General features: G+C 43.0%; 2 protein-coding genes across 2 annotated transcripts; one reads left to right on the forward strand and one right to left on the reverse strand.

Annotated features, from left to right (window-relative positions):
* Nucleotides 1-10: 10 nt before the first annotated feature.
* On the forward strand, nt 11-12,608 carry rec8b (REC8 meiotic recombination protein b). Its single transcript, XM_038997224.1, is given in 17 exon segments — nt 11-207; nt 379-447; nt 885-1,027; nt 1,648-1,723; nt 3,022-3,212; nt 3,574-3,641; nt 3,850-3,928; nt 5,419-5,494; nt 5,642-5,855; nt 6,074-6,211; nt 6,478-6,550; nt 6,809-6,981; nt 8,494-8,545; nt 9,913-9,979; nt 11,497-11,613; nt 11,987-12,093; nt 12,224-12,608. Coding segments are annotated over 17 exon segments (1,794 nt in total). The 5' UTR covers nt 11-151; the 3' UTR covers nt 12,319-12,608.
* Nucleotides 12,609-15,990: 3,382 nt separating this feature from the next.
* On the reverse strand, nt 15,991-27,948 carry LOC120051048 (importin-4-like). The gene is made up of 30 exons (XM_038997658.1): nt 27,836-27,948; nt 27,575-27,666; nt 27,186-27,272; nt 25,745-25,824; nt 25,563-25,604; nt 25,235-25,364; nt 24,847-25,026; nt 24,675-24,740; nt 24,438-24,539; nt 24,244-24,327; nt 23,952-24,107; nt 23,804-23,857; nt 23,470-23,579; nt 23,021-23,259; nt 22,203-22,316; nt 21,784-21,897; nt 21,496-21,619; nt 21,217-21,328; nt 20,985-21,103; nt 20,683-20,760; nt 20,364-20,421; nt 20,148-20,253; nt 19,766-19,959; nt 18,398-18,448; nt 18,170-18,295; nt 17,706-17,932; nt 17,277-17,409; nt 16,889-16,993; nt 16,626-16,695; nt 15,991-16,527 (listed from the first exon to the last, which is right to left on the reverse strand). Exons 2-30 carry the CDS (start codon nt 27,638-27,640, stop codon nt 16,397-16,399), a joined length of 3,258 nt encoding a protein of 1,085 aa, XP_038853586.1. The 5' UTR covers nt 27,641-27,666; nt 27,836-27,948; the 3' UTR covers nt 15,991-16,396.
* Nucleotides 27,949-27,950: the final 2 nt, after the last annotated feature.

The raw sequence follows: 27,950 nt of genomic DNA on the forward strand, positions 1-27,950 counted from the left end.
AACGCTGCTCTCTGAGGAGAATCTGCCTGTAACGTTAGCTATCTAGCAGCTGACATCAACCCTTTTATTGATCAATCTGATCTTTTTCCGTTCTACACCAGGTTCTAGACACCAAATTGCAAAACAATATTTCTGCATGAATTGAGGAAAGATGTTTTACTATCCAAACGTTCTTCAGCGGCACACCGGTTGCTTTTCCACTATTTGGTGAGTTGCTCTCTAGCAATAGCTAGCTAGCTAATATTAGCTAGGCTAGCTAATATTAGCTAGGCTAGCATCCTCTTAGGCTGAGTTTAATATTTTGTAGCTTGTGAATCTCAGTCAATGTAATGTGAGTATGCCATCATCATCAGAGACCTTTCCGTTTCTGTGTTTTAGGTTGGCAGCCACCAAAGGGATCAGGATAACACGCAGAGAGCTTCTGAGGGTCAACGTTGGGCGGACATGGTAACCAGAATCCTTCTCCCTTTCTATGTCTGAGGGAAAATATTATGTCAAGTGATCAACCCATGGTCCCTGCTTAGCTAGTCCCTGCCCCGGTATCTCTGCGTTAGAGATGTCAACTATGAAGTGTCTCCTCCCTAACACCCATGAAGTTCCGATTCAAACTCCCACGCATTAACGTTATAATGTAAAAAAAAAGATTGTTATTCACAAAATAAGGTGTTTCGCTGAGAAACTATCTTCATTTACTCCTGTTACATCTGGAGACACCAGAGGAGACACATCGACATCTCTAACGCAGAGATACTGGGGCAGCTACTCCCTAACTAAGTTCTGTTCTGATGATACATGTCCCTATGTTGTGCCATGGCCATACACATCATTTGTGAATGTGATAGTAATCTGATATCAATCATGTAGCTATGGTGGTGTATTTGCAGTGAGGACATCATGGATTACGTGACGGTCCAGGTGGCTCCACTCTGCCCTGGTCTCCCTCGGCCTCGCTTCTCCCTCTACCTGTCCTCCCAGCTGCAGTATGGGGTGGTTATCGTCTACCACCGCCAGTGTGGTTTCCTTCTGGGTGAGAGAGAGGGGAAGGGTTAAAATGAAGGGCATACAGACTAACGCCATGTAAAGAGATGCTTGTCGAAATAGGCCGGTAATCAGAGACACTATATCAGGTCTAATGGCAAGGCAAGCTACAGGACCAAGGACACTGATTGAACTGAAATGCAGCCTAACGGATACTCTCCATCCATACACACTCATTGATACAACCTGAGACAATAAAGTATACAACCACATTGTTGCTAGAGGTCGATATGAATGATTACGCTCCGATATACTCACTTATCATAACAGGCAACTCGATAGTCTGATATAGCCTCCTAAGCAGCCAGACATAAATCATGCTAACAGATACACAGATCCACTATCATATCGTGTTCAGGGTCACCAGCTTGTACAGAACCACGTGTTCAGAACCACAGCTGTATTTGTATGTAAGTATGCATGCCATGGCAGGTAGCCTAGCGGTTAAGAGCGTTGGACTAGTAACCAAAAGGTTGCTGGTTCGAATCCCAGAGCCAACTAGGTGGAAAATCTGTTTAAGTGCCCTTGAGCAAGGCACTTAACCCTAATTGCTTCTAGATAAGAGTGTGCTAAATTACCTCACCGCAAACTTTTTCTCCTTCCTTCCAGAGGAGATCCAGCAGACCATTGAGCGCCTGGTACGCTCTGAGAGACACGCACGCATCGACCTGGCTGAGCCTGACAGGTGAAAAACCTGTTACCCGTATGTCCCATACACACATGTCCCCTTGAGTTGTCAGATATAACTGTCACACATACACTGAGTGTACAAAACATTAAGAACACCTTTTGCCATCAGAAAAGCCTCAATTCATCAGGGCGTGGACACTACAAGGTGTCGAAAGCGTTCCACGGGGATGCTGGCCCATGTTGACTCTAATGCTCCCACAGTTGTGTCTAGTTGGCTGGATGTCCTTTGGGTATTCGATCTTTCTTGATACACACGGGAAACTGTTGAGCATGAAAAAAACAGTAGCGTTGCATTTCTTGACACACCGGTGCGCCTGGTGCCTACTACCATACCCCGTTCAAAGGAACTTCAATCAGTGTAGATGAAGGAGAGGAGACACTAAAAAGAAGGAGTTTTAATCCTTGAGACAATTGAGACATGGATTAAGTGTTTGTGCCATTTAGAGGGTGAATGGGCATGACAAAAGATTTAAGTGGATTTAACAAATAACATCAATAAGGGATCATAGCTTTCAGCTGGATTCACCCAGTCAGTCTATGTAATGGAAAGAACAGGTGTTCCTAATGTTTTGTACACTCCATGTATATTGACAATGATAATGGATTGGACTTATGTACATTTTTTTTTTTTTTTTTGGTCAAAATGTACTGTACATTGTATGTGTAACAGTATAACTTTAAACCGTCCCCTCGCCCCGACACGGGCGCGAACCAGGGACCTTCTGCACACATCAACAACGGTCGCCCACGAAGCATTGTTACCCATCGCGCCACAAAGGCCGCGGCCCTTGCAGAGCAAGGGGAAACCCTACTTCAGGTCTCAGAGCAAGTGACGTAACCGATTGAAATGCTATTAGCGCGTACCCGCTAACTAGCTAGCCATTTCACATCCGTTACACTCACCCCCCTTTCAACCTCCTCCTTTTCCGCAGCAACCAGTGATCCGGGTCAACAGCATCAATGTAACAGTATAACTTTAAACCGTCCCCTCGCCCCGACACGGGCGCGAACCAGGAACCCTCTGCACACATCGACAACAGTCACCCACGAAGCGTCGTTACCCATCGCTCCACAAAAGCTGCGGCCCTTGCAGAGCAAGGGGCAACACTACTTGTAGGTTTCAGAGCAAGTGACGTAACTGATTGAAACGCTAGTAGCGCGTACCCGCTAACTAGCTAGCCATTTCACATCCGTTACATATGGCGTTCACCACCAGTGTGTCGCCTGGGTGATGCATGTCAGCCGTTTTGTAGCCATGTTGTAGTAACAACATTAGCACCCTTCCCTCCCCAGACAAGCCCCAAATGTCCCAGACTCCCTGTTCCTGCTGGAGGAGGCCGAGGGGGCACAGGACCCCTTCTTTGGGGTGATGGGCTTTGAGCACCTGCTGCCTAGTCCCTATAGGATCCCTCAGGTATACAACCATTTCTACACAATTTTTACCTAGTTAACTCATTTCCAACGGTATGTCACTACAAAAATGTGTAACCCCCATACGGCCACAGTTAATTCCTATGTACACACAGTACACAAAAAGCCTTTTCAAGACACACATTTAACTTTACCCTCATTGAGTCACCTTGTGAGTTGATAATGCATTTATTGATTGAACACCGTTCTAACAACACTCCCTCTGTGTGTCTCGTTCATTCCCAGCCATGGCAGCTGATGGAGAGCATGACTCCAGAACGCCCCATAGGGGCCAGTCCTGGAACTGCACCAGAGGACGGCGGTGAGACTGAGTGACAGTCTGATTTGGGATGGAAAATCCTCAGCAACAATTCTGCATTACTAATGTTTGTTGCTCTCTGTCTCTCTTTCTCTGTCTCTGTCTCTCACTCTCAGGTTTCAAATCCCCTCCTGATGCCATTACCCTGAAAGAGAAGGAGCAGCTTGTCATCGTTGCTGCTGAGGTGACCTGAATATAGTGTTGTAATATACTGATAAAAGGACATAGAAAGGCTATTGTGTATATTTATAAACCTTTACTCACTTTGCCTATTAAGAGACCATGTGACCATGTGAACACAACAAGGAATTTGGATCCAAAAGGATCTTTCCTGAGCTCTCAATCGTTCCTGAAGTTGAACTCGGTCTCCCTCTGCCCTTCTCTCCATAAAGTTTGAAGGAGCTGAGCTTCCTGAAGCCACTGGCAAAGAGATTGACATGCTTCTGGAGCAGCAGGACCAATTCTATGACGGTGAGAGAAGAGAGGGAGAGTAAAGAATAGAGCCCTGCACATGCCTGCGACGTTCAGGCCCAATTGCTTCTGCCAAATTTAAGGCCTTGCCTGAACCTGAAATCAGAAATAACTTCCTTCATTATTATCCATTAGCTGCTGGTCTCTGTCTGTCCTCCCCTCCCTCTGCTAGTGGTGCGTGTTTCAGCAGATTATTCACCTGCACCTGCCTGCAGTTGCTAATAACACATCCGCAACCGCCCGACTACACAATGCCTTCAGAAAGTATTCACACCCCTTGGACTTTTTCCACATTTTGTTGTGTTACAGCCTGATCATTTCAAATTGATACAATTTAGATTTTTGGTCACTGGCCTACACACAATACCCCATAATGTCAAAGTAGACTTATCATATTTGACATTTTTACAAATTAATCAAAAATGAAAAGCTGAAATGTCTTGAGTCAATAAGTATTCAACCCCTTTGTTTTGGCAAACCTAAATAAGTTCAGGAGTAAAAATGTGCTTAACAAGTCACATAAGTTGCATGGACTCACTCTGTGTGCAATGATAGTGTTTAGCCACAAAAGACCAGGGAGGTTTTTCAATGCCTCGCAAAGAAGGGCACTTATTGGTAGGGAGATATAACGTTATACCGGTCCATTAACCAGATTGGTGCACATTCAACAAATCTGATTTAACAAAGTGGATATCCGTCATGATTTATGTATTGTAACAGGCCCACAATGTGGTAACTTAAGTCCAATTTGGATATATTTGGCTGTTTTCGATGCTGGTTAGCATAGCTAGCATAGAATTGGTGGTGGTAGTCAGTTGTTTTTAACTGTAATGCAGTTAGTTGATTGGTGACGATGACATGAACAATTGTTGGGGTTGACATCCATACAAACATTATACTCAGATTTTTACCTCAATATGAAATATACATATAAACAATAGACTAAATGTAGGTACATTTTGCTGGGGGACAATGAGGATATTCAGGATCTTTCCACCACGGCCCTTTCCCCCACGTGTTTCCATGGCAATTATATTGTGTTGGTCAAGTTTGATTTACCTTTTTACCTCATCAATCACTCCCCTGCATCCGCTCTGCTGCTAGTCTGCCTGTATAATATCCGCTTTGGGCTGCTCAATGACGAGATGCAAAAGAGCAGTTAGCGAGCTACTTTTCATCACTTTAAACTCCGGAACATTCTTATTTTCTGTGAAATAATCTCTCTTGTCGACTCGGACAATGGTCACCACGTTATGGTCTTAGTAAGATATGACTAGGCTACTGTGCAAAAGAGCATGAGCAAATAGCTCAGCCCGTACCCTAGTAATTGATGAAAAAACAGGCCCTACCTGGCACTAACCCGCTGTATAGGGCTCGGGTCGGGTAGCAGAGCCTTTGTAACATATTAGGACCCGTAAGACAGATAATGAAAGGGAAATAAGTGAGTAAATATAAGTTTGCGTAAACTGGTGTGTGTGTGTGTTGTACAGAGCTAGAAGAGAGGGAAAGGGAGAGAGAGGGAGAGAGAACCAGGGACATGGAGCCAGGCATGACCTCCATTGACCAGTAAGTTATATGGAAGAATCATGTTTTCTGACAGGGCTGGTCACAGGGCAGGTCACCTTGATCTTCTATTATCTTCCCATGTCTTTTTTAAAACGTACTCTTTGTTGTATTGTTTTTCTTTCTCTGTGTGTGTGTGTGTGTCTCCAGGCTGAAGGTGTCGGTGGTGGTGGGGGACAGTGTGTGGCTGCTGGACGAGGAGACCGGCCTGCCCATGGAGGTGCCGTTAGAGGTCATTCCCATGGAGATGACCCCCCCTCAGGTGGCCATGCCCTCTGCCCCAGACACCTCCGAGAGAGAGGGGGAGTCAGCGAGTCAGTCAGAGAGGGGGACGGAGAAAGCGGCAGAAAGCTCCTGTGGCGAGGTGTGTGTGTGTGTTTGTTCACACTGTTCTGTGTGTGACTCATCATGAGGACTCAGGAATCCAAGCATCCGTATGAACAAGATATTTCTGTCCTATATTTTCTCCTGCCAAATGTGTGGGTGTGTACAGGCTCCTCTCAGTTTGATCTATCCATAACCCTCCCATCTGCTCTCTTCCTCTCTTTTCTTGCCTCTCTCATCCCTCTCTCATCATCCCAGCTCCCCCATATAGACGCTCCTCCTCCTAAGAGGCGGGGTCGCAGGCGCCAACTCATCTTTGCCGACCCTCAGGTGCAGATCTCCCAAGATACCATGCGGGTGCAGATCGAGGACACCAAGGCTGAGACTCAGCTCCTGGTAAAACTTAAGCCTTCCACTACTTAGCCTTCACTAATCTTACCAAAGTTGTGTTCATTAGGGCATGCAACGGTAACGTTTTAAAGGGTTTGCAACTGGAAACAAAAATGTACATTTCTTATTGGACAGGTCCAGGTAGTCCCTCCCTGTTTCAGTGGGATTTTTTCCATTTGGTGCCTAATGAACACCACCCACATCAGTGATTACTTCAAAGAAAATAAGGATATAATCGTATTCTCATTGCTTTGTCTGTGCCTCCTCCTCAGTCTCAGGTGCTGATAAACTTTCCTGCCCAGAAGAAGCTCCTCCCAGCAGAGCTCTACACTACCCCTTCTGGCTGTGAGTATATGACTCCTTTCCTGAGATGGTCCTATCTGACCAGAGTAGATGGTAGTAATATGGTCATTTAGTAGATGTTTTGATTCTAAGCAGCTCATAGTTCTTATATAGTAGTACAGTATGTGTCTAATGTAGGAATCAAACCCATAAACCGGGTGTTGCCAGCACCTTGCTCCAACCAACGGAGCCACCTCACAACTGCCACACCATGAGGTTATGATGATTTCACTGAGTCTTTTCTCTCTTTCCTCGACGCAGCTCTCCTGCACCCTGACCTCCTGTTGCTATGGAAACAGTGCGCCGTCCTCACTACGCTTCCTCGCACCGGGGAGAGAGGCAGAGGGGAGGAGACTGAGGAGGAGGGCAGCTCCGAGATGGAGAGAGTGAGGATAGAGGTGGAGAGGAAGAGGATGGACTCTAGCATGCGAGAGGTGAGCGGATCTACAGTACCTGTCAAAAGTTTGGAGGCACCTACTCATTCCAGGGTTTTTCTTCTTTTTTCTATTTTCTACATTGTAAAATAATAGTGAAGACATCAAAAATATGAAATAACACATATGGAATCATGTAGTAACCAAATAATTGTTCTAAATATTGAGATTCTTCAATGTAGCCACCCTTTGCCTTGATGACAGCTTTGCACACTCTTGGCATTCTCTCAACCAGCTTCATGAGGTAGTTACCTGGAATGGATTTCAATTAACAGGTGTGCCTTGTTAAACGTGGAATTTCTTTCCTCCTTAATGCATTTTAGCTATTCATTTGTGTTGTGGCAAGGTTAGGCGGTATACAGACGATAGCCCTATATGGTAAAAGACCAACTCCATATTATGTCAAGAATAGCTCAAATAAGCAAAGAGAAACGACAGTCCATCATTACTTTAAGACATCTAAAGTTTCTTCAACTGCAGTCGCAAAAACGATCAAGCTCTACGATGAAACTGGCTATGATGAAACTGGCTCTCATGAGGACCGCCACAGGAAAGGAAGACCCAGAGTTACCTCTCCTGCAGAGGATAAGTTCATTGGAGTTACCAGCCTCAGAAATTGCAGCCCAAATAAATGCTTCACCGAGTTAAAGTAACAGACACATCTCAACATCAACTTTTCAGAAGAGACTGTGAATCAGGCCTTCATGGTTCGATTTGCTGCAAAGAAAACACTACTAAAGGACACCAATAATAAGAAGAGACTTGCTTGGGCCAAGAAACACGAGCAATGGACATTAGACCGGTGGAAATCTGTCCTTTGGACTGATGAGTCCAAATTTGAGATTTTTGGTTCCAACCGCCGTGTCTTTGTGAGACGCAGAGTAAGTGAACGGATGATCTCCGCATGTGTGGTTCCCACCGTGAAGCATGGAGGAGGTGGTGTGATGGTGCTTTGCTGATGACACTGTCTGTGATTTATTTAGAATTTAAGGCACACTTAAACAGCATGGCTACCACAGCATTCTGCAGCGATACGCCATCCCATCTGGTTTGCGCTTAGTGGGACTATAATTTGTTTTTCAACAGGACAATGACCCAACACACCTCCAGGCTGTGTAAGGGCTATTTGACCAAGAAGGAGTATGATGGAGTGCTGCATCAGATGACCTGGCCTCCACAATCACCCGACCTCAACCCAATTGAGATGGTTTGGGATGAGTTGGACTGCAGAGTGAAGTTTGACACCATATTCTTCTACATTACCAATGCCGCCAGGGGACACTTGTGCAGGACATTTGTAAACAGTAATTTACATAATAAAGACTTGTGGGTGAATTCAAATGTACCCAAGAGAGAAGTTGAATAGGACAGTGAATAATGTTAATATCTCAAATGACTCAGAGAGCCTGGAATAACAGCATCTAGTCTACACTGCTTCGTTTTTCATGTATACAGACAGTTCAGAAATGTCTGAAGTCTAGATGACTCTTTTCTCTCCTCTTGTATCCCCAGATCCCACGAGAGTTGCTGAAATCAGGAGGAACAGCCCCATCTGAAGCATCAGGTCAGACATTGTTTTCCTGTCAGTTACTTGAAATGATAAAATGACGCCCACAGAACTAGAATAAGATTCTACATCTATGTAGAAGTACTCGTTACATTTTGAATGCTTAGCAGGACAGGACAATTGTCCAATTCACACACTCATCAAGAGAACATCTCTGGTCATCTCTACTGCCTCTGATCTGGCAGACTCACTAAACATAAATGCTTCTTTTGTAAATTATGTCTGACTATTGGAGTGTGCCCCTGGGTTTTCGTGTGTGTATATATATATATTTTTGGCGAACCCCCCATATATATACACTGCTCGAAAAAATAAAGGGAACACTTAAACAACACAATGTATTTGCCAATCTTGGTGTTCTCTGGCAAATGCCAAATGTCCTGCACGGTGTTGGGCTGTAAGCACAACCCCCACCTGTGGACGTTGGGCCCTCATACCACCCTCATGGAGTCTGTTTCTGACCGTTTGAGCAGACACATGCACATTTGTGGCCTGCTGGAGGTCATTTTGCAGGGCTCTGGCAGTGCTCCTCCTTGCACAAAGGCGGAGGTAGCGGTCCTGCTGCTGGGTTGTTGCCCTCCTACGGCCTCCTCCACGTCTCCTGATGTACTGGCCTGTCTCCTGGTAGCGCCTCCATGCTCTGGACACTACGCTGACAGACACAGCAAACCTTCTTGCCACAGCTCGCATTGATGTGCCATCCTGGATGAGCTGCACTACCTGAGCCACTTGTGTGGGTTGTAGACTCCGTCTCATGCTACCACTAGAGTGAAAGCACCGCCAGCATTCAAAAGTGACCAAAACATCAGCCAGGAAGCATAGGAACTGAGAAGTGGTCTGTGGTCACCACCTGCAGAACCACTCCTTTATTGGGGGTGTCTTGCTAATTGCCTATAATTTCCACCTGTTGTCTATCCCATTTGCACAACAGCATGTGAAATTTATTGTCAATCAGTGTTGCTTCCTAAGTGGACAGTTTGATTTCACAGAAGTGTGATTGACTTGGAGTTACATTGTGTTGTTTAAGTGTTCTCTTTATTTTTTTGAGCAGTGTATATATATATATATATATATATATAAATTGTGCCATCTGGTTTGCTTAATATAAAGACTTAAAAATTATTTATACTTTTACTTGTGATCCTTAAGTATACTTTAGCAATTACATTTACTTTTGATACTTAAGTATATTTAAAACCAAATACTTTTAGACTTTTACTCAAGTTGTATAGTACTGGGTGACTTTGACTTGAGTCATTTTCTATTAAGGTATCTTTACTTTTTCTCAAGTATGACCTTTGGGTACTTTTACCACCACTGCTTTACTGTTGCATTTTGATATCTGTTTGTGTTCTATGTTTCAGCCGAGGCTCTTCTAGACGTGTCCAGAGAGGACAAATCCCTCGAGCAGATCACCCCTGTCAGCAGATGGTGAGATATATATAAAAATACATATGTTTTTATATATATGTGTGTGTATATATGTGTGTGTCTGTATGTATGTATATACATATGTATATACGTATATATATGTGTGTATGTGTATATATATATATATATACGTATGTAGTATGAATGTACAGTGGGGCAAAAAAGTATTTAGTTAGCCACCAATTGTGCAAGTTCTCCCACTTAAAAAGATGAGAGAGGCCTGTAATGTTCATCATAGGTACACTTCAACTATGACAGACAAAATGAGAAAAAAAATCCAGAAAATCACATTGTAGGATTTTTTATGAATTTATTTGTAAATTATGGTGGAAAATAAGTATTTGGTCAATAACAAAAGTTTATCTCAATACTTTGTTATATACCCTTTGTTGGCAATGACAGAGGTCAAACGTTTTCTGTAAGTCTTCACAAGGTTTTCACACACTGTCGCTGGTATTTTGGCCCATTCCTCCATGCAGATCTCCTCTAGAGCAGTGATGTTTTGGGGCTGTTGCTGGGCAACACGGACTTTCAACTCCCTCCAAAGATTTTCTATGGGGTTGAGATCTGGAGACTGGCTAGGCCACTCCAGGACCTTGAAATGCTTCTTACGAAGCCACTCCTTTGTTGCCCGGGCGGTGTGTTTGGGATCATTGTCATGCTGAAAGACCCAGCTACGTTTCATCTTCAATGCCCTTGCTGATGGTAGGCTTTGTTACTTTGGTCCCAGCTCTCTGCAGGTCATTCACTAGGTCCCCCCTGTGTGGTTCTGGGATTTTTGCTCACCGTTCTTGTGATCATTTTGACCCCACGGGGTGAGATCTTGCGTGGAGCCCCAGATCGAGGGAGATTATCAGTGGTCTTGTATGTCTTCCATTTCCTAATAATTGCTCCCACAGTTGATTTCTTCAAACCAAGCTGCTTACCTATTGCAGATTCAGTCTTCCCAGCCTGGTGCAGGTCTACAATTTTGTTTCTGGTGTCCTTTGACAGCTCTTTGGTCTTGGCCATAGTGGAGTTTGGAGTGTGACTGTTTGAGGTTGTGGACAGGTGTCTTTTATACTGATAACAAGTTCAAACAGGTGCCATTAATACAGGTAACGAGTGGAGGACAGAGGAGCCTCTTAAAGAAGAAGTTACAGGTCTGTGAGAGCCAGAAATCTTGCTTGTTTGTAGGTGACCAAATACTTATTTTCCACCATAATTTGCAAATAAATTCATTAAAAATCCTACAATGTGATTTTCTGGATTTTTTTTCTCATTTTGTCTGTCATAGTTGAAGTGTACCTATGATGAAAATTACAGGCCTCTCTCATCTTTTTAAGTGGGAGAACTTGCACAATTGGTGGCTGACTAAATACCTTTTTGGCCCACTGTATGTGAGTTAGTAAGAGAGAAAAAATAAGAGGATATATAGTTGTATCATTATGTAGTTGTCTTGGTCCTGGTTGGATAGCTCAGAGTCTTTGCTCATTTCTATCCATAAGTGTCACTTTTAACTAATACTGACTGTTCAGGTCTCCTATGGAAGAAGCCCCAGTGCCTATGGAGGCTATAGAAGAGGAACATGTGGCTCTACCAGACAGAGAAGAGGAGACAGAAGGTAGAGAAGTCACTGCAGAGGGCCTGTTGAGGTATAGTATTACTAATCACCCATCTATCATCACTACCCTACTATCTATTCTATCTAGATCTCTATTCTAACATTTACATTTGAGTCATTTAGCAGACACTCTTATCCAGAGCAACCTAGCGTTAGTGCATTCATCTTAAGATAGCTAGGTGGGACAACCACATATCACAGTCATAGTATGTGGGGGGTTTGTCAAGTGCAATTGTGTTGGTTCAGGAATTTGATGGCAAAAGTGGGAAGGCCAGCCAACAGCTTCTAACTCAGTCATTACTGTACTGCACTACTATTCTATCTTCTTTATATCTATTCTCTCTAACTGTGAAACTCTGGGCAGTGTTTTTCACATGGCTATCATCTCCCTCTGCTCCTTTCAGTGTGGTGTCCTCGTACCTCCTGAGGTTTGGGAAAGTCACCTTTTACTCTCTGTTGCCCCTGGAGGTAGACCGTACTACTGCAGCCCACATTCTCTCCAAACTGCTAGGTGAGAGCTGACAGAGAACAGAGGAAAAATGGATATCACTTGTGGGGCTATATGCATGTATGCATTACAATATTGTTTTACTTAACTAACAACATGCATGTATTTTGTGTGTTGTGTTGTGATGGTCCAGAGCTGGTGTCTGCTGGGGACCTTGCTGTATGTCAGGCTGAACCCTACAGCCCCATCACCATCATCCCTGGACCACTCAGCACCGTGCAGGCCTGAGGAACCCAGAGGATGTCTCCACCAGCGTTCGACTTGGACAGGATTTCACCGCAGCTGAGTACCGGCACCTCAAATGTTCTACTGCTTGAGCTCCTGTTCCTCTTATGGAATATTAGCTTAAAAGTAGTGGAGCTCCTGCACCTAATTATAAACAGTACCCAGCACCCAAAATGAGTACCGGCACCTATTTCAGTCCAAGTTAAGCAGTGGTCTCCACACGCACGGGATGTGTGCGGCCATACTTTTATAACAGAGTAATAATGTTCATGTCCCAAATATTGTTCATACGAGATCACCACCTCAAACTGATTTGTAGGACACACCCAAAACGATGACCTCTTGGAGTTAACATTTTTATAACATTTTTTGTAACCTTTATAAGTGAAATGTTTTTTATAAGAAGTGAAATTACTGAAGGGAAAAGCTATTAATGTTACAACTTTTTATTCAAAGTTGGTATTTTTTAAATAGCATATTTATTACTGTATCTCTAGCAGATATTTTTATTCTAATTTATTTGTCAACTGTCATGCAAGTTGATATTGTTGACAGTTTTTGTTTAACCTTTGGTGGTTTTTGTATCTTATCAATTGTGGTATGATGTTGCTCTGTTCTTACGTTGAAGCATTTATGAGATGTCTTTTTTTAATAAAATGCACGTTTACTCATTAATAAGCCTCAAATGTAATTCTAGCAAGTTAAAATGGTGCCATTATCTCCCAGTCATTTGGGATCTACTCAATAGATAGTGTTGTCCAACATGGACTCAATTTAAGACCACATCTGAGATATGAAAACATCTGACTAACTTTGATTTGGAGATGAACTATCCCTTTAAATGTGTGGTCAATCAATGATATTACAGTGGGATAGCCTTGTAGTTTGCTACACTGATGTATTTTTGAGGAATAGGCTGTGAGGGGACAATAGGGGGCAGTAGAGGACCATGAACAAGTTCAGTCACCAACTCACCAGCAGAGGTCTACTCTGGACTATGACCTCATCTCTCTCTCCTGGATTGAAGTCATTGTGCCTAGCTGGCAGAATAATCATATCTGATCTCATGGCTGAATTACTCAATACAATTAACTGTTGGTTAGGAGAGGGAGTCACACAGCACAAATCTGTAGCCTCAGGCTGCAATGTGCAAAAGAGGCAGAGGTCAATGCTGTGGTACATGGGGTAATGGTGACCTCAGCCTGTTTCTCTGCTGAATCCAGACCATGGGTCATTATAGGTGTGACTGAGTGTCCATGTTTGGGGAGTGAAGGCATAGCTGCTGGGCCAGACATGTTTCATGTTCCTGCTCTGAACTAAGGAAACTGACATTACCAGTGTAAACCCTTAGCCAAGATAATTATTGGTTCCTTTATTTTACTACTTGTTTTTTAGATAATTTACCATTTACTTTCCATATTCAAAGGTGTTGGGTTAAAAGCGGAAGACACATTTCAGTTGAATGCATTCCGTTGTACAACTGACTAGATATCCCCATTTCTTCCTGCTAAGGCCAAAGGTAGATGTCACTGCACTGTGCAACATACCCACAACATCAATAATCAACTCTGCCGTTGTCACTTCAGAGGGCAGGGCACTGAAATGCGTCAGAAATTAATCTCTGAAATGTCTTGACATTGGAAAACAATATGTCCATCTGTTGGGTTGTTGGTGTGGTATCTAGGTGATAGGTTTGTTGTGAAACCCTGGTATGTCGCATGGGCCAGTCAGCATGGGTGTTAGTCCCCATCGCTGTACTGGGGACAGAACACACACTGACACAGTTATGGAACATACACATGCATATAAGAATTATCAGGGCGAACAGTTTAACTCTTTTTTTCATGCTTACAATGTGACACCACACTGCCAATGTTCCATTAATCGATCCAGGCTCACTGCCAGAGAGATGGAGGCAGTGAGACAAGCTGATCGGAACAATCAGGGTCAAAATATTTACAAGAGGTCAGCCAAAGTCACTGCATATATAACAAATGAGCTATGTTTAAAAAAGAAAAAAGGGCATTTTGATATGAAATGTGTGGTAACATGCCCTTTTGACCCTTCAGAAAGAGTTAGCTCTTAAGCTCGTCAATTTGGTATGTAAATAGGATCGCTAGGCGTTCACACACACACCAGGGGAATTATTTTGAACATTCTTTAAGTGCAGTCTTTGTATTTTGTTGCAAGTTTTGACCTACAATACATTCACCTTGAAACACTGACCGATCGACACAGGTATGATTCATAAAGTACTTTCAAGTACTACTTAAGTAGTTTTTGGGGGGTATCTGTACTTAATTCATATTTTTGACAACATACTTCACTACATTCCTATAGAAAATAAATGTACTTTTTACTCCATACATTAGCAGGACAAGAAAACAGCCCAATTCACACACTTAAAGAGAACATCTATGGGCATCCCTACTGCCTCTGACCTGGTGGACTAATTAAACACAAATGCTTAAATTTAAAAAATTGTGTTGTAGTGGGCTATCCGTAAATTTAAATATAATTTTGCGGTCTGGTTCACTTAATATAAGCAATTTGAAATTATTTACACTTTTACTGTTGATACTTAAGTAAATTTAAAGCCAAATACTTTTATACTAGTAGAATTTTACTGGGTGACATTCACTTTTGAGTAATTTCCAATTAAGGTATCTACTTTTACTCAAGTATGAAGATGAGGGAACACTTGGGATAATCGCCGGCAAAAGCGCAATTAAAAATGGATCAGTCACTTGGATGTTGAATCAGACATCCTCCAGTGATTTAACGTTTACTGTTGAAAAGTGATATCCCGATATACAGTAAAATACACACGTTTTTTTTTTTTTTTTTTAGCAAAATAGTTGTTTTTAGACAACTGCCAACTTCAAGGAGTTGGTTTGATGGGAAGTAGTTTCTTCTCCGGCCTCCCCTTTGCTTGAGCCCCCCCCCCCCCCCCCCCCACTTGTGCTATGTCATGACTTATCTGGACCACCTATTGAGATGTGCCTTTTGTTAAGTAAATCAGGTGTTAAATAAGGTGAAAACATTTACATTTAAGTCATTTAGCAGACGCTCTTATCCAGAGCGACTTACAAGTACATACATTCATACTTTTTTTGTACTTGAAAAGTAGACTGGAGTGCATCTACGTAGACTCAATAGACTTAGGTTTGTCCAGCTATTGCCGGTAATATGCACATGCCAGATGGATTTGAGTAGGTGATGTAACTAGTAGTTACTGATTGTGGGCTGAAAGAACTGTTGATAGAATGAAAGAATAATTATAAATGGGAAGATCTGTTAGAAGATTTGATTGCTGAATCCAGCAGAAGCTGTTAAGCAAGTGTGTTGAGTGAATCTGCCAGAAAGCATATGATGCCAATTGTGTCAGATGTAAATAAAATTTTAAAAATGCTGCCTTTTCATAATGAGTAAATATAAAATCCTGTAGTTTGGGAATAAAGAAAGAACTGGAGATACTATGCAACACACACCACACTGGAGTTCAGATGAGTGCATTGTGGCCGATTTGCCCCGATTCACAAAACCACCTTACTAAGCACGATGGGGAGCTCTCTGAATAAGGGACAGCTGAGAGAGAAACAATGGAACCGGAAAAGGGGGGGATCATACGATGAGTGAGGAGAAAGGCAAAGAACACTGCATGACACTGACAAGTCTGCAAAAAAAGGCATTTATCATGAGTTCAGTTCATTGCTTCATACTCAATACTAGCCCAGCCAGAAGTTAATCAAATTTGTGGCAAAAGGGGGACAGCAGCAAATAGATAAGAGGCTCTCAGGTACAACAAGGGTAACAAGTGAAGAAGAAAAAAAGACATACAGGTGGACGCACACAAAATGAAATCATAAAAATAATAAAAACAGGCAATATAAATAAAAAAGTTAATACTGGGAACAACCTCTGAAAAATTATAATACTACTAATAGTAGAATGGTTCAAGTGCCGGAGTTTGGCAAATTTGAATGACCCAACTACTGTCCCATTTGTCATCTAGTAAACAAAAAAAGTATAATTTCACTGGCTTTCACTGGAGAATGGAATAGTTGCTTGGTGTGGTGTGTTACGATTGGCTGACGGCCGCAGTCAGCTTCATCTTTTGCTCGGCAGGAAGTGACCTCACGGCACCTTCAAATTTCTGGGAGTGGCGCTGAGCGACGTCTCGGAGCAGCATGACCAGGGTGTTCTGGGTTTCTGGATGACCAACATTGTCATAACGTTTTATATCTACATATGACAACTTAGGTACACGAAGAGGAAAGGAAACCTGTCACGATTTAAGGTTCTCTTACCTGGATCAAGGTCCTTCGTTCCCAGGACGTGGCTGGAAGCAGATACTATTGGCTTAATTTGACTCACCACCTAAGGAGACAACACTTATTACTACTAAAATACAGATGAGTATTTGACATAGTTACTAGCCAACATTGTGGAATTACACATTGAGATCAATTCTAGATCTGTGCATATTTCCATGGAAATGGACTATAAAGTATCATATGATGTGATCAGTTTAAGAAAGCCAAACAGGCTAAATAAATGAGTGGGAACATACCATTGCAGGGTTCTGTGAGTAGAGCATGGCCAGGCAGCTGTACACAGTCTTATTCTCCTCCATGTCCTCCTTCAGAGGGAGGCAGGCCAGGAGGGCAGGGAACACCTAGGACAGAGAGATAAGAGTTCTCCATGTCAGCATCACTGAGGACACTCAGCTCTTCAACTTGTGCGGCTGTGTACGTCAATAAGCCTGTGGCAAACTCACATTGTAAATCTAATATACAGCATTTTGGACATTGAAGAATTGGAGACAAGGCCATAGACACAGGTCACAGATATTCTCAGAGCAACTCAAAGTTCCACACAAATCTTCCAGAGTCATGCAAACACCTTGAGTTAGGCATTGGCCCGGCATAAAATCCCATGCATGAAAATGCAGACAGTACCTGTTCCAGAGGGACACCCTCCATGTGGCTCATGATCATCCTGCAGAGGGCAGCGCACAGATTGTCAATCACCCTCCTGTCCTGTTCTTTGGACAGCAGGTTGGAGAAGAGGGACAGCATCATGGGGTAGTCTCTGGGAGGAACAGGAGTTGAGGAAAACACCCTAGGCTGCTGGACAGGCCAATACTACAGTAATAGAATCTAAATCATATGGTCAGTGCTGGTCAATGTACCTAGCTACTCATGTGAACTATAACATTGAGTTAAAAGAGATTCTCCGGTACGTTTGTATACTTTTTAGCCAGTAGTTCTTAGTCGCCAAAGTACCGGAGCATGTCTTTAACAATGCTCAAACACAATCACATACACCCACATAGAAAAACATACACACACACACACAGAGAATAGACACATTATTGAGAGGGATACTGAGCGACGAGTGGTCCAGCAGCCTGGGCCAGAGCTCCCAGTCCAAACACGCTGTTGTTGCGAACCTCACTATCGCTGTCTCTCACCCCGGCCACCAGCACAGGCAGCAGCCGATTGGACAGTTTACCAGCACAGGCCCTTCCCCCGGATACACTGACCAGGGATTGCAGGATCTCACCGAGCGTGCCCACGGAGAAGGAACGGTCAGCCACCGTGCACGACGATTTCTGAGGAACAAATCCATCCTCATTCAATACACATCGAACTAAAGGTTTATCCTTCAGTATGCCTCTGTACTTAACGCTGACATTTTTTACAAAATAAAAACAACTTTCGTTGAAAGAAATGGTAGAATTTCAACACAAAATTAATTAGGTCTATTAATTTCTATATTGATCGATTGTCAACTGGAGTAAATGACTTGGGTTATTTGAACCCAATGCTAACAGTCTAGGTTGACTCACAGCCTTGTTCATGATGAGGGGCAGCAGCTCGTTGAGATGGGGCTGGAAGGTGTCCGCTGGTACAGCGGAGGCCAGCAGAGGAATCCCCTCACCTGCAAACTCCTGGAGCATGGCATCATACTCCGCCTAGAACACACAACATGGTCATATCATTTGCACCATACACTTGGAAGTACATCCGATCCTGCCAGTGCTGGAGAGTGTGACGAAAGAGAGAGGAAACCCCACCTGCTGCTCGTCATCATCTGCCTCATCTCCTCCTCCGTCCTGACAGACAGTCTGTAGACACAGGGTAAGGGGAGGGTCAAAGGATTATCACATTCTTTTCCTATTATGCTACGATGCCCTTTAACCCCTTATATTTGTGGGAATTGGCCTATATGGATAGAGCCAAATTGAAATGTTTTTAACAGGAGAACTGTAAAAAGCATATGCATGACCATGGTAGCAATTGAAAGAGAACACTTGGTCTGATAAATTACAGGGAAATTATCATAACAAAAAGTGAGGACACAACAGTTTACCTAACACAAGTAAACATGACACGTTTTATTTTATGCGCATTTTACATTTACTGTACTTTTCACAGCATTTGTCAATAACAAAGTCAGAAAATACTCCTGATAGATTCAGTAACATAAGAATATTCATTGACATTTTGGAGTAGGTGCAAGATAAGAAAAAAAACTATTCCCAGGGTTTGAGTGAGAGGTCTAACTGGTGTCTCCAACTGTGCACAGTTCATAAGTCAGTTCAAAGCACTTATGACTGAAAAAATATTTTGGCTTGTAAAAAATCTTAGTGGCTGGTAGTTTTTTTTAAATAGTACATTTTAGGCCCTGTATGCAATCCAAAAACATTTCATTATAAATCGCTATCTGGGTCAGGTTGGCATAATTTGAAAGCTTATTCTATTGCCGACATGACTAGCTAAGTTATACAACATGATCTTACAGTGTTATGCTTACAAAAGGCACTTCAGACAAACAGATCGGACTCATGAGTGCATTTAAGTGCATGTTCCGCTGCAAATGTTCTTCACAGTACGACAAACATAGACTCATTGTGTTCAGGACAATCCAGGCTATAACGCATGTCATCCTTGTAATTGTGGATCAAACATAGCCATCGTAAATGTTAATCATGTAAATTCAATTTTCAAATATGGAAATGTGACGTGCACATTTGGACTCATAGGTGTGTGGTTTGCTGGTATGACATCGAAGCCATATTTATTATAATCCTCAACATTTCCTTTGTCAGAACACCGACTCCTCTCGATTTACAGCATTTCCCTCACCCAGACAACAAATGTGCATAAGTATCCCAATTAGCGGAAGGGATGAGGGCATCTTCTTGTCGCGTGCAGTGCTGACGTCAAGTATAGCATGTTACTGTACAGCCAGTGGGTTCCAATTTAGGCGATGATCAATGACAAAATGGGGCATTTTCAACCCGTATATGGGATGACTGGGGCTGTGAGTGGAAAGAGCTACGTCCACACTAACACATATCCTAATATCAGATATCCTAAATTAATAAATGGGGGAAATCCTATCTGTGAAGAGCACTCAGGCTTGGTTTGTGTCAGCTCACCCTCTTCTTGAGCACATCTCGGATGGCCTGACTGATCTCCTGCAGGCGCCCGGGGCTCTGCAGCGCTTCCCCCTGGCAGGCCTTCAGCACGGCGTTCATGGCCTCCAGCACACCCATCACCACCTGGCGCTCACGCTCACCGCGCACCGCCTCCAAGAAGCTGGGAAGCACCACCCCTAGCAGCTTCTGCATGGCTGAGGGACGGATGGAAGGAAGCTTAATTGTATTATTAGCCTGGCTAATTCCCAGAATGAATGTCTTAACTATTATCTCATCTGATACATTTAATAATTATCTTTGAAAAACTATAATAGCACCACATAAGATGCTTCAGAAATTCAAAGAGCCAAAGCTCTGATGAGGTAGAGGTTGAGCGAGATACCCTGGTGGTTGGCCTCAGTGGGATTCTCCTGCCACACTTTATGTTGAGCTCGGCAGAACTGGCCCATGGCCCCGAAGGCAGCCCTGCGTACGTCCTCGTGGGGGAACTGAGGGGAGGACGGAACGCATGGTCAGAGATAGTCAACGCTGACCAACATACAAACTACCCATTACACAGAGGGAGAGGAGGATGGATGAGCTGTGCTACAGTACTCACATCACGCAGCTCATAGACCTGCTGAAAGCTGGACTCCAGGAAGGGCTGGAAGGCGACACTGAAGGGGTGAAAAGGATAAGGAGACATCAGTGACTGTAGGGACAACACATTCTCATTTGCCTACTGGAAGACAGTGGAAGTTAAATGAGGAAAAGTTGCCGCGAAGTGAGATGATTGTATCAACAGATTTACAAGGACTCTAGGCACAGAGGGGCCAACCGGAGTAGTGGCTAGCTGCAGATACCATGCAACGCAGAATGAACCCAGATGGTCTGTGACATGCAACACTCAAAATAACTCTTTGCTCTTGAGTCTTTACCCGGTGTTGAAGGCAATCTCTCCCAGAGCATCACAGGCGTCCTCCTTCTCGTCAATGTAGGCGTTTTCCACACTGAACCTGGGGAATGAAGAGAGCACATAGATTAAATGGAGAAGGACAGAGGGAATCCTCTCCATCTAGTTCTTTAGGCACGAGCCTGACAAACAAAATGGCTTCCATTTGTTTCAATTGACTACTTTTATGTCAGCTGCTTTGAAGGTTGCATTGTGTCTTTACTCCTGCCCCACAAAAAAAACACATCAAAGGTCATAAAATGAAAGATAATCAGATGAGAAACGTACCCGGCTGTGTCTGGGTCCACGGTGTCGGCCCCCTCGTCATCCAAAATGGCATCTCCCTCGGCATCGTCATCATCATCGTCGTCCAGCAGGACAAAAGTCTTGTCCTCCTCAAGGTGAGCCTAAGGATGAAAAAAAAAAAAAGTTTAAACTATGTAAACTATATGTTTAGCAATTTCTCAATGGTGTAAGAGAATGTGAATAGGAGTTATAGCACAGTGTCTGTCAGACTGACCGTGACTCCCTCTGTGGACTTGAGGGACAACAGCATGATGGTGGTGATAGCTGTGAGGTGGGGGCTCAGACAGTCTGGACTCACTGTGGACACGGCCGAGAACAGGCTGTACCTGTACACAGAAAGAGACAGAGAAGGATCGAGGGGGGAGGAGAAGCACGTGGGTTCAATACAAAGTTATCAAAAAGTCAGAAAACAGTCATGCACTCTGAACGCCAAACCCAACAGGCTGGCAGGACTTCTATTAGAGTGGGAGCATCTCAGACACACACTACATACGTGCAGCGCCGCAGGTCGGGGTCGTCGATGGCATTGGTGAGGTTGAGTCCCAGCTGAACACACTCTGCAGCCAAGGGGCTGAACACATCCTTGCCTATGGTGCGGGCCAGCACTGACAGAGTATCTGACAGAACAAAGGAAACCCCATTCATCATCTAGACGTGACTTGGGTTAAAATAATCTCTATGACGCAAGACAGATCAGCTGTAAACTGTCAATAGCATGGACTACAAGCGTCTGCTGGATGACCACGTCAAACTGACTAAGGCTTAGAGATAGTTAGCCTACCCAGAGCCTGTGTTTGCAGAGCCCTCATCTCGTCCCTTGTGTCAGTGAGGAAGCCCTTCAGACTCTCAATAACAGGTGGGAAGTAAGGAACTAGCTTCTCTTTGGCTGCATTGGCTGAAAGGAAGAGAAGGGATGAAAGGTTAATACAGTTACAGTGATACACATTCCAGTCTTTTAAAATGTCTAAAATAGACACTTGATACATCTCAATGGTCTCAAGTGGCCTCCACTCCTTGTGTCCTTTCCATCTGCCCTGACCTGAAAGATTTTTTCAAAGCAACTGGGACTACTTTTGACTTTAGCAGTCCTTTCAGATAAATGTGAATGAAGGAAGACTCAAGCGGAAGCCATTCTAAATTATTGAGCTGTACCATGCTCTATTGAAAGGCTCAATCATAAATGGACTTTTGCAGTGTTACCTATAGCTCCTATGGCACTGACAGCCAGCTCTTTCAGCTTCAGGTTCTCTGCGTTGCTGAGGGCAGATAACATGGTCTCCATCAGGGTGGGCAGGTAGGGCTCAATCTCCGAACCTGATAGAGGATGGAACAGTTCATGAAAACATCAGCACAGAACAGAGGGGGTTAAAAATATTATTTCCCTCAAATGACATATTCAAATCTTATATTATCAGTACCTTAAAAGTAGTCTAGGGGCGAGACTAGAGAGCCAGAGGCTCAACATTTGTTTACCTAGCAACAGCTTAGCATTTTGGCATCCTCCAGAATAGAACCAAACAGACTTGGGTTGAATATTGGAATGCATTTGGAAATACACTGCCAAGTATTTTTTTTTAAACAAATACATTTAACCCAGGAATTTGAAAATAGTGTTTGAAATACGTATTGGAAAATACTTTAACACAATTTGAAATGCTACTTGTAAAAAAAATTTAGTAATTAAAATACTAAAATAAAGTACTTACTTTCAAAACACTCAAATACACAGAAAAAGTATTTTAAATAACAAATACACATGTTTCTGAACCAAGGTCTGGAACCATTTAAAAAAAAAGTCAGTTAAGAACAAATTCTTATTTTCAATGACGGCCTAGTGTTTGCAACTGCCTTGTTCAGGGGAAGAAAGACAGATTTTCACCTCGTCAGCTCGGGGATTCGATCTTGCAACCTTTCGGTTACTAGTCCAACGCTCTAACCACTAGGCTACGCTGCCGCCCCAAATAATAGCAAGACAGTTGGGTATGGATCAGGATAAAGGTGAATGGGAGGATCCTCACCCAGATTTTCCATGAAGTTCTCCAGGGCGTAGAAGGCCTTGGTGATGTGTCCGATTTTGGCCTGGTTCAGAGCCGACATGTAGCCCAGCAAAAGTGGCATCAGCTCGGCACAGTACTTACTGACCTCGGGCTGCAGGTGCTCTGAGAACTGTCCCAGGGCAAAGAGGCCGGCGCTGCGGACTACCTGGTTATTGTCTGACAGACTCTGGCACACCGTCTGCAGCATGGAGGACAGCAACCTGACACAGAGGAACAGATGGACAGTGGGATTAGCAGGAAAAAGACAATAGTTCCATTTGAATGAGAGAAAATAAGACAGAAAAACATTGCTCTGGATTATTTCAGCTCCAAAACACACTAAAGGACTGGACATTGACAAATGTAACAAATTAAATCAACTGTTTTTTGGACAGGGAGCCACTGAATAAGAGAAAGCAGCATTGACTCACTTGGTCCGTATGTGGTCGGCACAGCCCTCAGCCAGCACTGCCATACACATCAAGCCTGCCTTCCTCTCATAGGGGTTCTCACTGGCCAGGCACACCTGGATCAGGGGCATCTGATGGACATGCCATGGGTCAGACATACATACATAATAAAACTATTTGTACTTCTATGCATGGAAATGTGTGTACAACTCAGTATGACTACAAGTTATAAACACTGCAGCTACTAATACAATGATGGCTACATACTGCTGCAGCACAGAGATAACATCATGAAGTGTCTGACTGAAAGGCAAATTATAACATTAATATAAAGCAAATGAGGGTGTTTACTAACCAGCTGCTGGAATAGTTTCTCAGGGGGCATGTGAAGAGCCATGGTATCAATAACCTGCAGACGAAAAGAGATTATCTTTTAGGCACAAAAATAAATAAATACACCCCTTCTGTTCTTTGTATGTGGTTATTTCTCAAGGGAAGTTGACCTGAGCAGCAAAGTGTTTAGGACTCTCGTTGTCGGTGTCGCCCTCGTCGCCATTCTCCTCGTCCTCTGGGTCCTCCTCCCCAGGTGGGGGCGCTGCACTCAGCACAGGGAACACTGTCTGCAGGATGGGATTCAGCAGCTTCTGCTTTAGCACCGTCTGCAGGAGGCAGGGAGCACAGAATACATCACTGACAAGCTCCACATATTTTAACTGACAAAAAGGATAAAAGGGCACAGTGCTCGGGGTGCATCTCCATAGTCTAAAGCATCCATTTATAACTGGGTGGCTTTACCTTGCTCTTGAGTCGGATGAGAAAAGCGATGCAGGACAGAGCCTTTACACGCAGGGAGTCAGTCAGGGTGGTGTCTGCACTGACCTGAGACGAGCATACACACATTTCACTGTCAACAAGACAACCCATCAACATTCTCTTCAATGTAAGCAAAAAGTCATTACAAATATAATTAGAAGAAGCTCTGTCCTCACCTCCAAGCAGAAATGGACAATTTCAGCAATGTGTGGCACAATGATGGACACCTCACTCTCCATCAGCTCATCAAATACCTCCATGGCATCACTGGCCTGACCCTGGTCAACACATAGAAACATTCCAATCAAGGGACAATTGTGTTTGAAGCTCCATTTAATAGTAATCCCTGAAGACTCATCAGTGCAATATAGCAGTGGTGCTAGTGGGGGCTGACATATTGAACTACACCCTACCTGGTCTGCCTTGATTAGGTGTTTGAGTGCAATGATCAGTCTTGGGATGAGGGAGCGCATGAGGTTCTGAAAGACACAGGACATTTAATTTCAACACAGCAATGAAGGATGATGGTAGACTACATTTCTGTTCACTCCAAAAAGGCATAAAATAGATTGATTCTGGCCTCACCATCTCCTCTGTGCCAGTGTAGGCAGTCATAGCAGTGAGGGTGAGGATGCAGTAGTACATAGCTGTGGGGTTGTCCAGGTCTTGCAGCACGGTGCCAAACAGCTGCAGCAGTTGGCGGTAATGGGGCTTGAAGGGCTCTGGGTTGGACTCCACCACTTTGCTGAGCAAGAGTAGACCCACCTGAGAGAGACAGGGGTATTTTAGTGATTGACTGAGGGTACCTAAGATACATAGAATGTATTCAAAATATTTTGATCTATACATATTCTGACCAATCAGTGAGCAACCATCAAGAGCTCAAATCAAAGCCACATACTGCAAAACCTCTCTTTGTTCATGTACAACAAATACATCACTGTGTTTTAGTTCTGTCTATAGAAGCTGATACCTGTCTGTCCGTTGGGTTGTTGCTCTTGGTGGACTGGTTGAGGAGTGTGAATAGAGCAGGCCAGCGGTCTGGCGTCTCGTGTTTGACCATCACTGCACTGAGCTGTGAGAGGGAGTGGCGCACTGTGTGTCTGGAAACAGAGGAGGGTTATTGTCAAATTCAGATTTAACAAGTTTAATTGGTGTGTTGGATGGGTTAGTGGTTATGGTCAGATAGGTTGTAGCTATAAATCTGTATTATAACCCATTGATATTCTAGTAGGATATGCCTAGTTACCCACCTCAAAAGCTATGTGACTATTTTTATGTAAAGGACAAAAGATACTTACTCTGTCTCCTGCTGAAAAGCTTGTAGTACCACTGCTTTCAGACTAAGAAGCAAGAAAGAAAAAAGAAAAAAATACAATGGAAACGTATAACAAATAAAGCTCAATGGGAATTCATTCAACAGTCCAATACAGAAGACTTAGATATGGCTGATTGTGGGGGAATTAGACAAAGGGCAGCCAACCTCTCTCTGTGATCAAGGCTAATCTTCTTCCAATGCTTCTTTACTCTCATCCGCAACATCACTGCAGCTGACTGGCGGATCTGAAGGGAGGGTAGAAAAACAATGAATGCACTGATGAGAGCCGGCAATAAACCGTACAAATAGAACACATAGAACCGAGTAGGGCATGCAAACCCCTGGGTTACACATACCTTCGGAAAGTATTCACTACCCTTGACTTTTTCCACATTTTGTTGTGTTAGAGCATGAATTTAAAATGTATCAAATTTAAAATAAAAAAATGTCACTGGCCTACACACAATACCCCATAATGTCAAAGTAGAATACGTTTTTACATTTTTACAAATTATTTTAAAAAGAAAATAAGTATTCAACCCCTTTGTTATGGCAAGCCTAAATAGGTTCAGTAGTAAAAATGTGCTTAACAAGTCACATAATAAGTTGCATGGACTCACTGTGTGCAATGACTACCTCATCTCTGTACCCTACACATACAATTTCACACAGATTCAACCACAAAGATCGGGGAGGTTTTCCAATGCTTCGCAAAGAAGGGCACCTATTGAGCATGGTGAAGTTGTGAATCACACTTTAGAGTTATTAATTACACTTACAACCAGTCACTACAAAGACACAGGCGTCATTCCTAGCTCAGTTGCCGGAGAGGAAGGAACCCGCTCAGATTTTTCACCATGAAGCAAATGGTGACTTTAAAACAGTTACAGAGTTTAATGACTGTGATAGCAGATAACTTAGGATGGGTCAACAACATTGCAGTTACTCCACAATACTAACCTAATTGACCGAGTGAAAAGGAAGCCTCTACATAATAAAATAATCCAAAATATGCATCCTGTTTGCAACAAGGCACTAAAGTAATATATAAAAATAAAATAACATTTGTTCTAAATACAAATTTAAAGAGTACCTCGTCCCACACTAAAACTTAAGACATTGATACCACTCTCCATATTTTCAAGCATAGTGGTGGATCTGAAAATGGTTGTCTAGCAATGATCAACAACCAATTTGACAGAGCTTCAATCATTTTTTAAAGAATAATGGGCAAATGTTACACACTCCAGGTGTGGAAAGCTCTTAGAGACTTACGCAGAAAGACTCACAGCTGTATTCGCTGACAAAGGTACTTCTACAAAGTATTGACTCAGGGGTGTGAATAGTTATGTAAATTTGATATTTCTGTATTTGATTTTTCAATACATTTGCTAACATTTTTTTTTTTTAATTCACTTTGTCATTATAGGTTATTGTGTGTAGATTGGTGAGAAAAAAATATATTCACAAAATCTATTCTGTTTTGAATTCAGGCTTTAACAACAAAATGCTAAATAAGTCAAGGGGTATGAATACTTTCTCAAGACACTATCTATCACACTAATGATAGGTGTTTGTCTAACTAATATGTAACCTAGTTACATACCTGTGGGTTCTGGGACCCAGTCATGACGGCACACAACGCTGGGATTATGGCTGGGTCTTTAAAAGCCAGCTTCAACTGGGCGGTGGCCTGTAGGGTGGAGAAAAATATGTTGGATATGGTAAATACTGACTGGAATAAAGAAAGCTAGCCACGCAGGCAGCTTAAACGTCAGCGAACTGTCAAGTTTAATGAAGTGACTAAGATTGCGTTTGAATACAGTCAGTTAGCCACACTGGTTCGTGACGTGACATAATTTGGCTAGCAACAGGTGTCCATTTTGATTAACAGTTAGCTTAGTTAGTTAACTAGCTAACGTTAGTTACCGGTGCTTGTTATCAAAGCATGTCAGGGTAAATCCCACATTTATAGGTTCAGTAAGGAATCATTACCTGCTGAATAATCGCATTGTCAGGCTGCGTGAGTTGTAAGAGAATCTGTTCTAGTTCCCCAGACATCTTGGCTCTTCCGAAAATCTGTGTTTCTGAGAGTTGATGGTATTATTCAAAATTATGTGCTAAAATTTGGCCCTTGACAGGGCTAAACAGTGAAATAATTTGACTAATGTGATAAATTCTCTAGCTAGTTAGCAACTTTGCTAACTAGCGCATCAAAATATTTATGGTTAAAAATAATTACACCGGTTTACTAACCCAAATCGGCGGCGGTTGAGATTTGAGTGTCGCTCCTAGTCTGGTTCGTTCCATCAAGTCACCACGCGGGACAGAACCATAGACATTAGAACCAAGGACAGAACCCTGGGAGTTC

The sequence above is a fragment of the Salvelinus namaycush genome, chromosome 7 (genome assembly GCF_016432855.1).
Source record: "Salvelinus namaycush isolate Seneca chromosome 7, SaNama_1.0, whole genome shotgun sequence".
In the NCBI taxonomy this organism is placed as follows: Eukaryota; Metazoa; Chordata; class Actinopteri; order Salmoniformes; family Salmonidae; genus Salvelinus; species Salvelinus namaycush.

Coding starts and splice junctions, on each gene's coding strand:
- LOC120051048 (XM_038997658.1), bottom strand. CDS start 27,640: ATGTCTGGGGAACTAGAACAGATTCTCTTACAACTCACGCAGCCTGAC. Junction 21,329..21,495: donor CCCGACCTGCGGCGCTGCAC/GTATGTAGTGTG, acceptor TTCTGTGTACAG/GTACAGCCTGTTCTCGGCCG. Junction 16,994..17,276: donor AGGGTGTCCCTCTGGAACAG/GTACTGTCTGCA, acceptor TCTCTGTCCTAG/GTGTTCCCTGCCCTCCTGGC.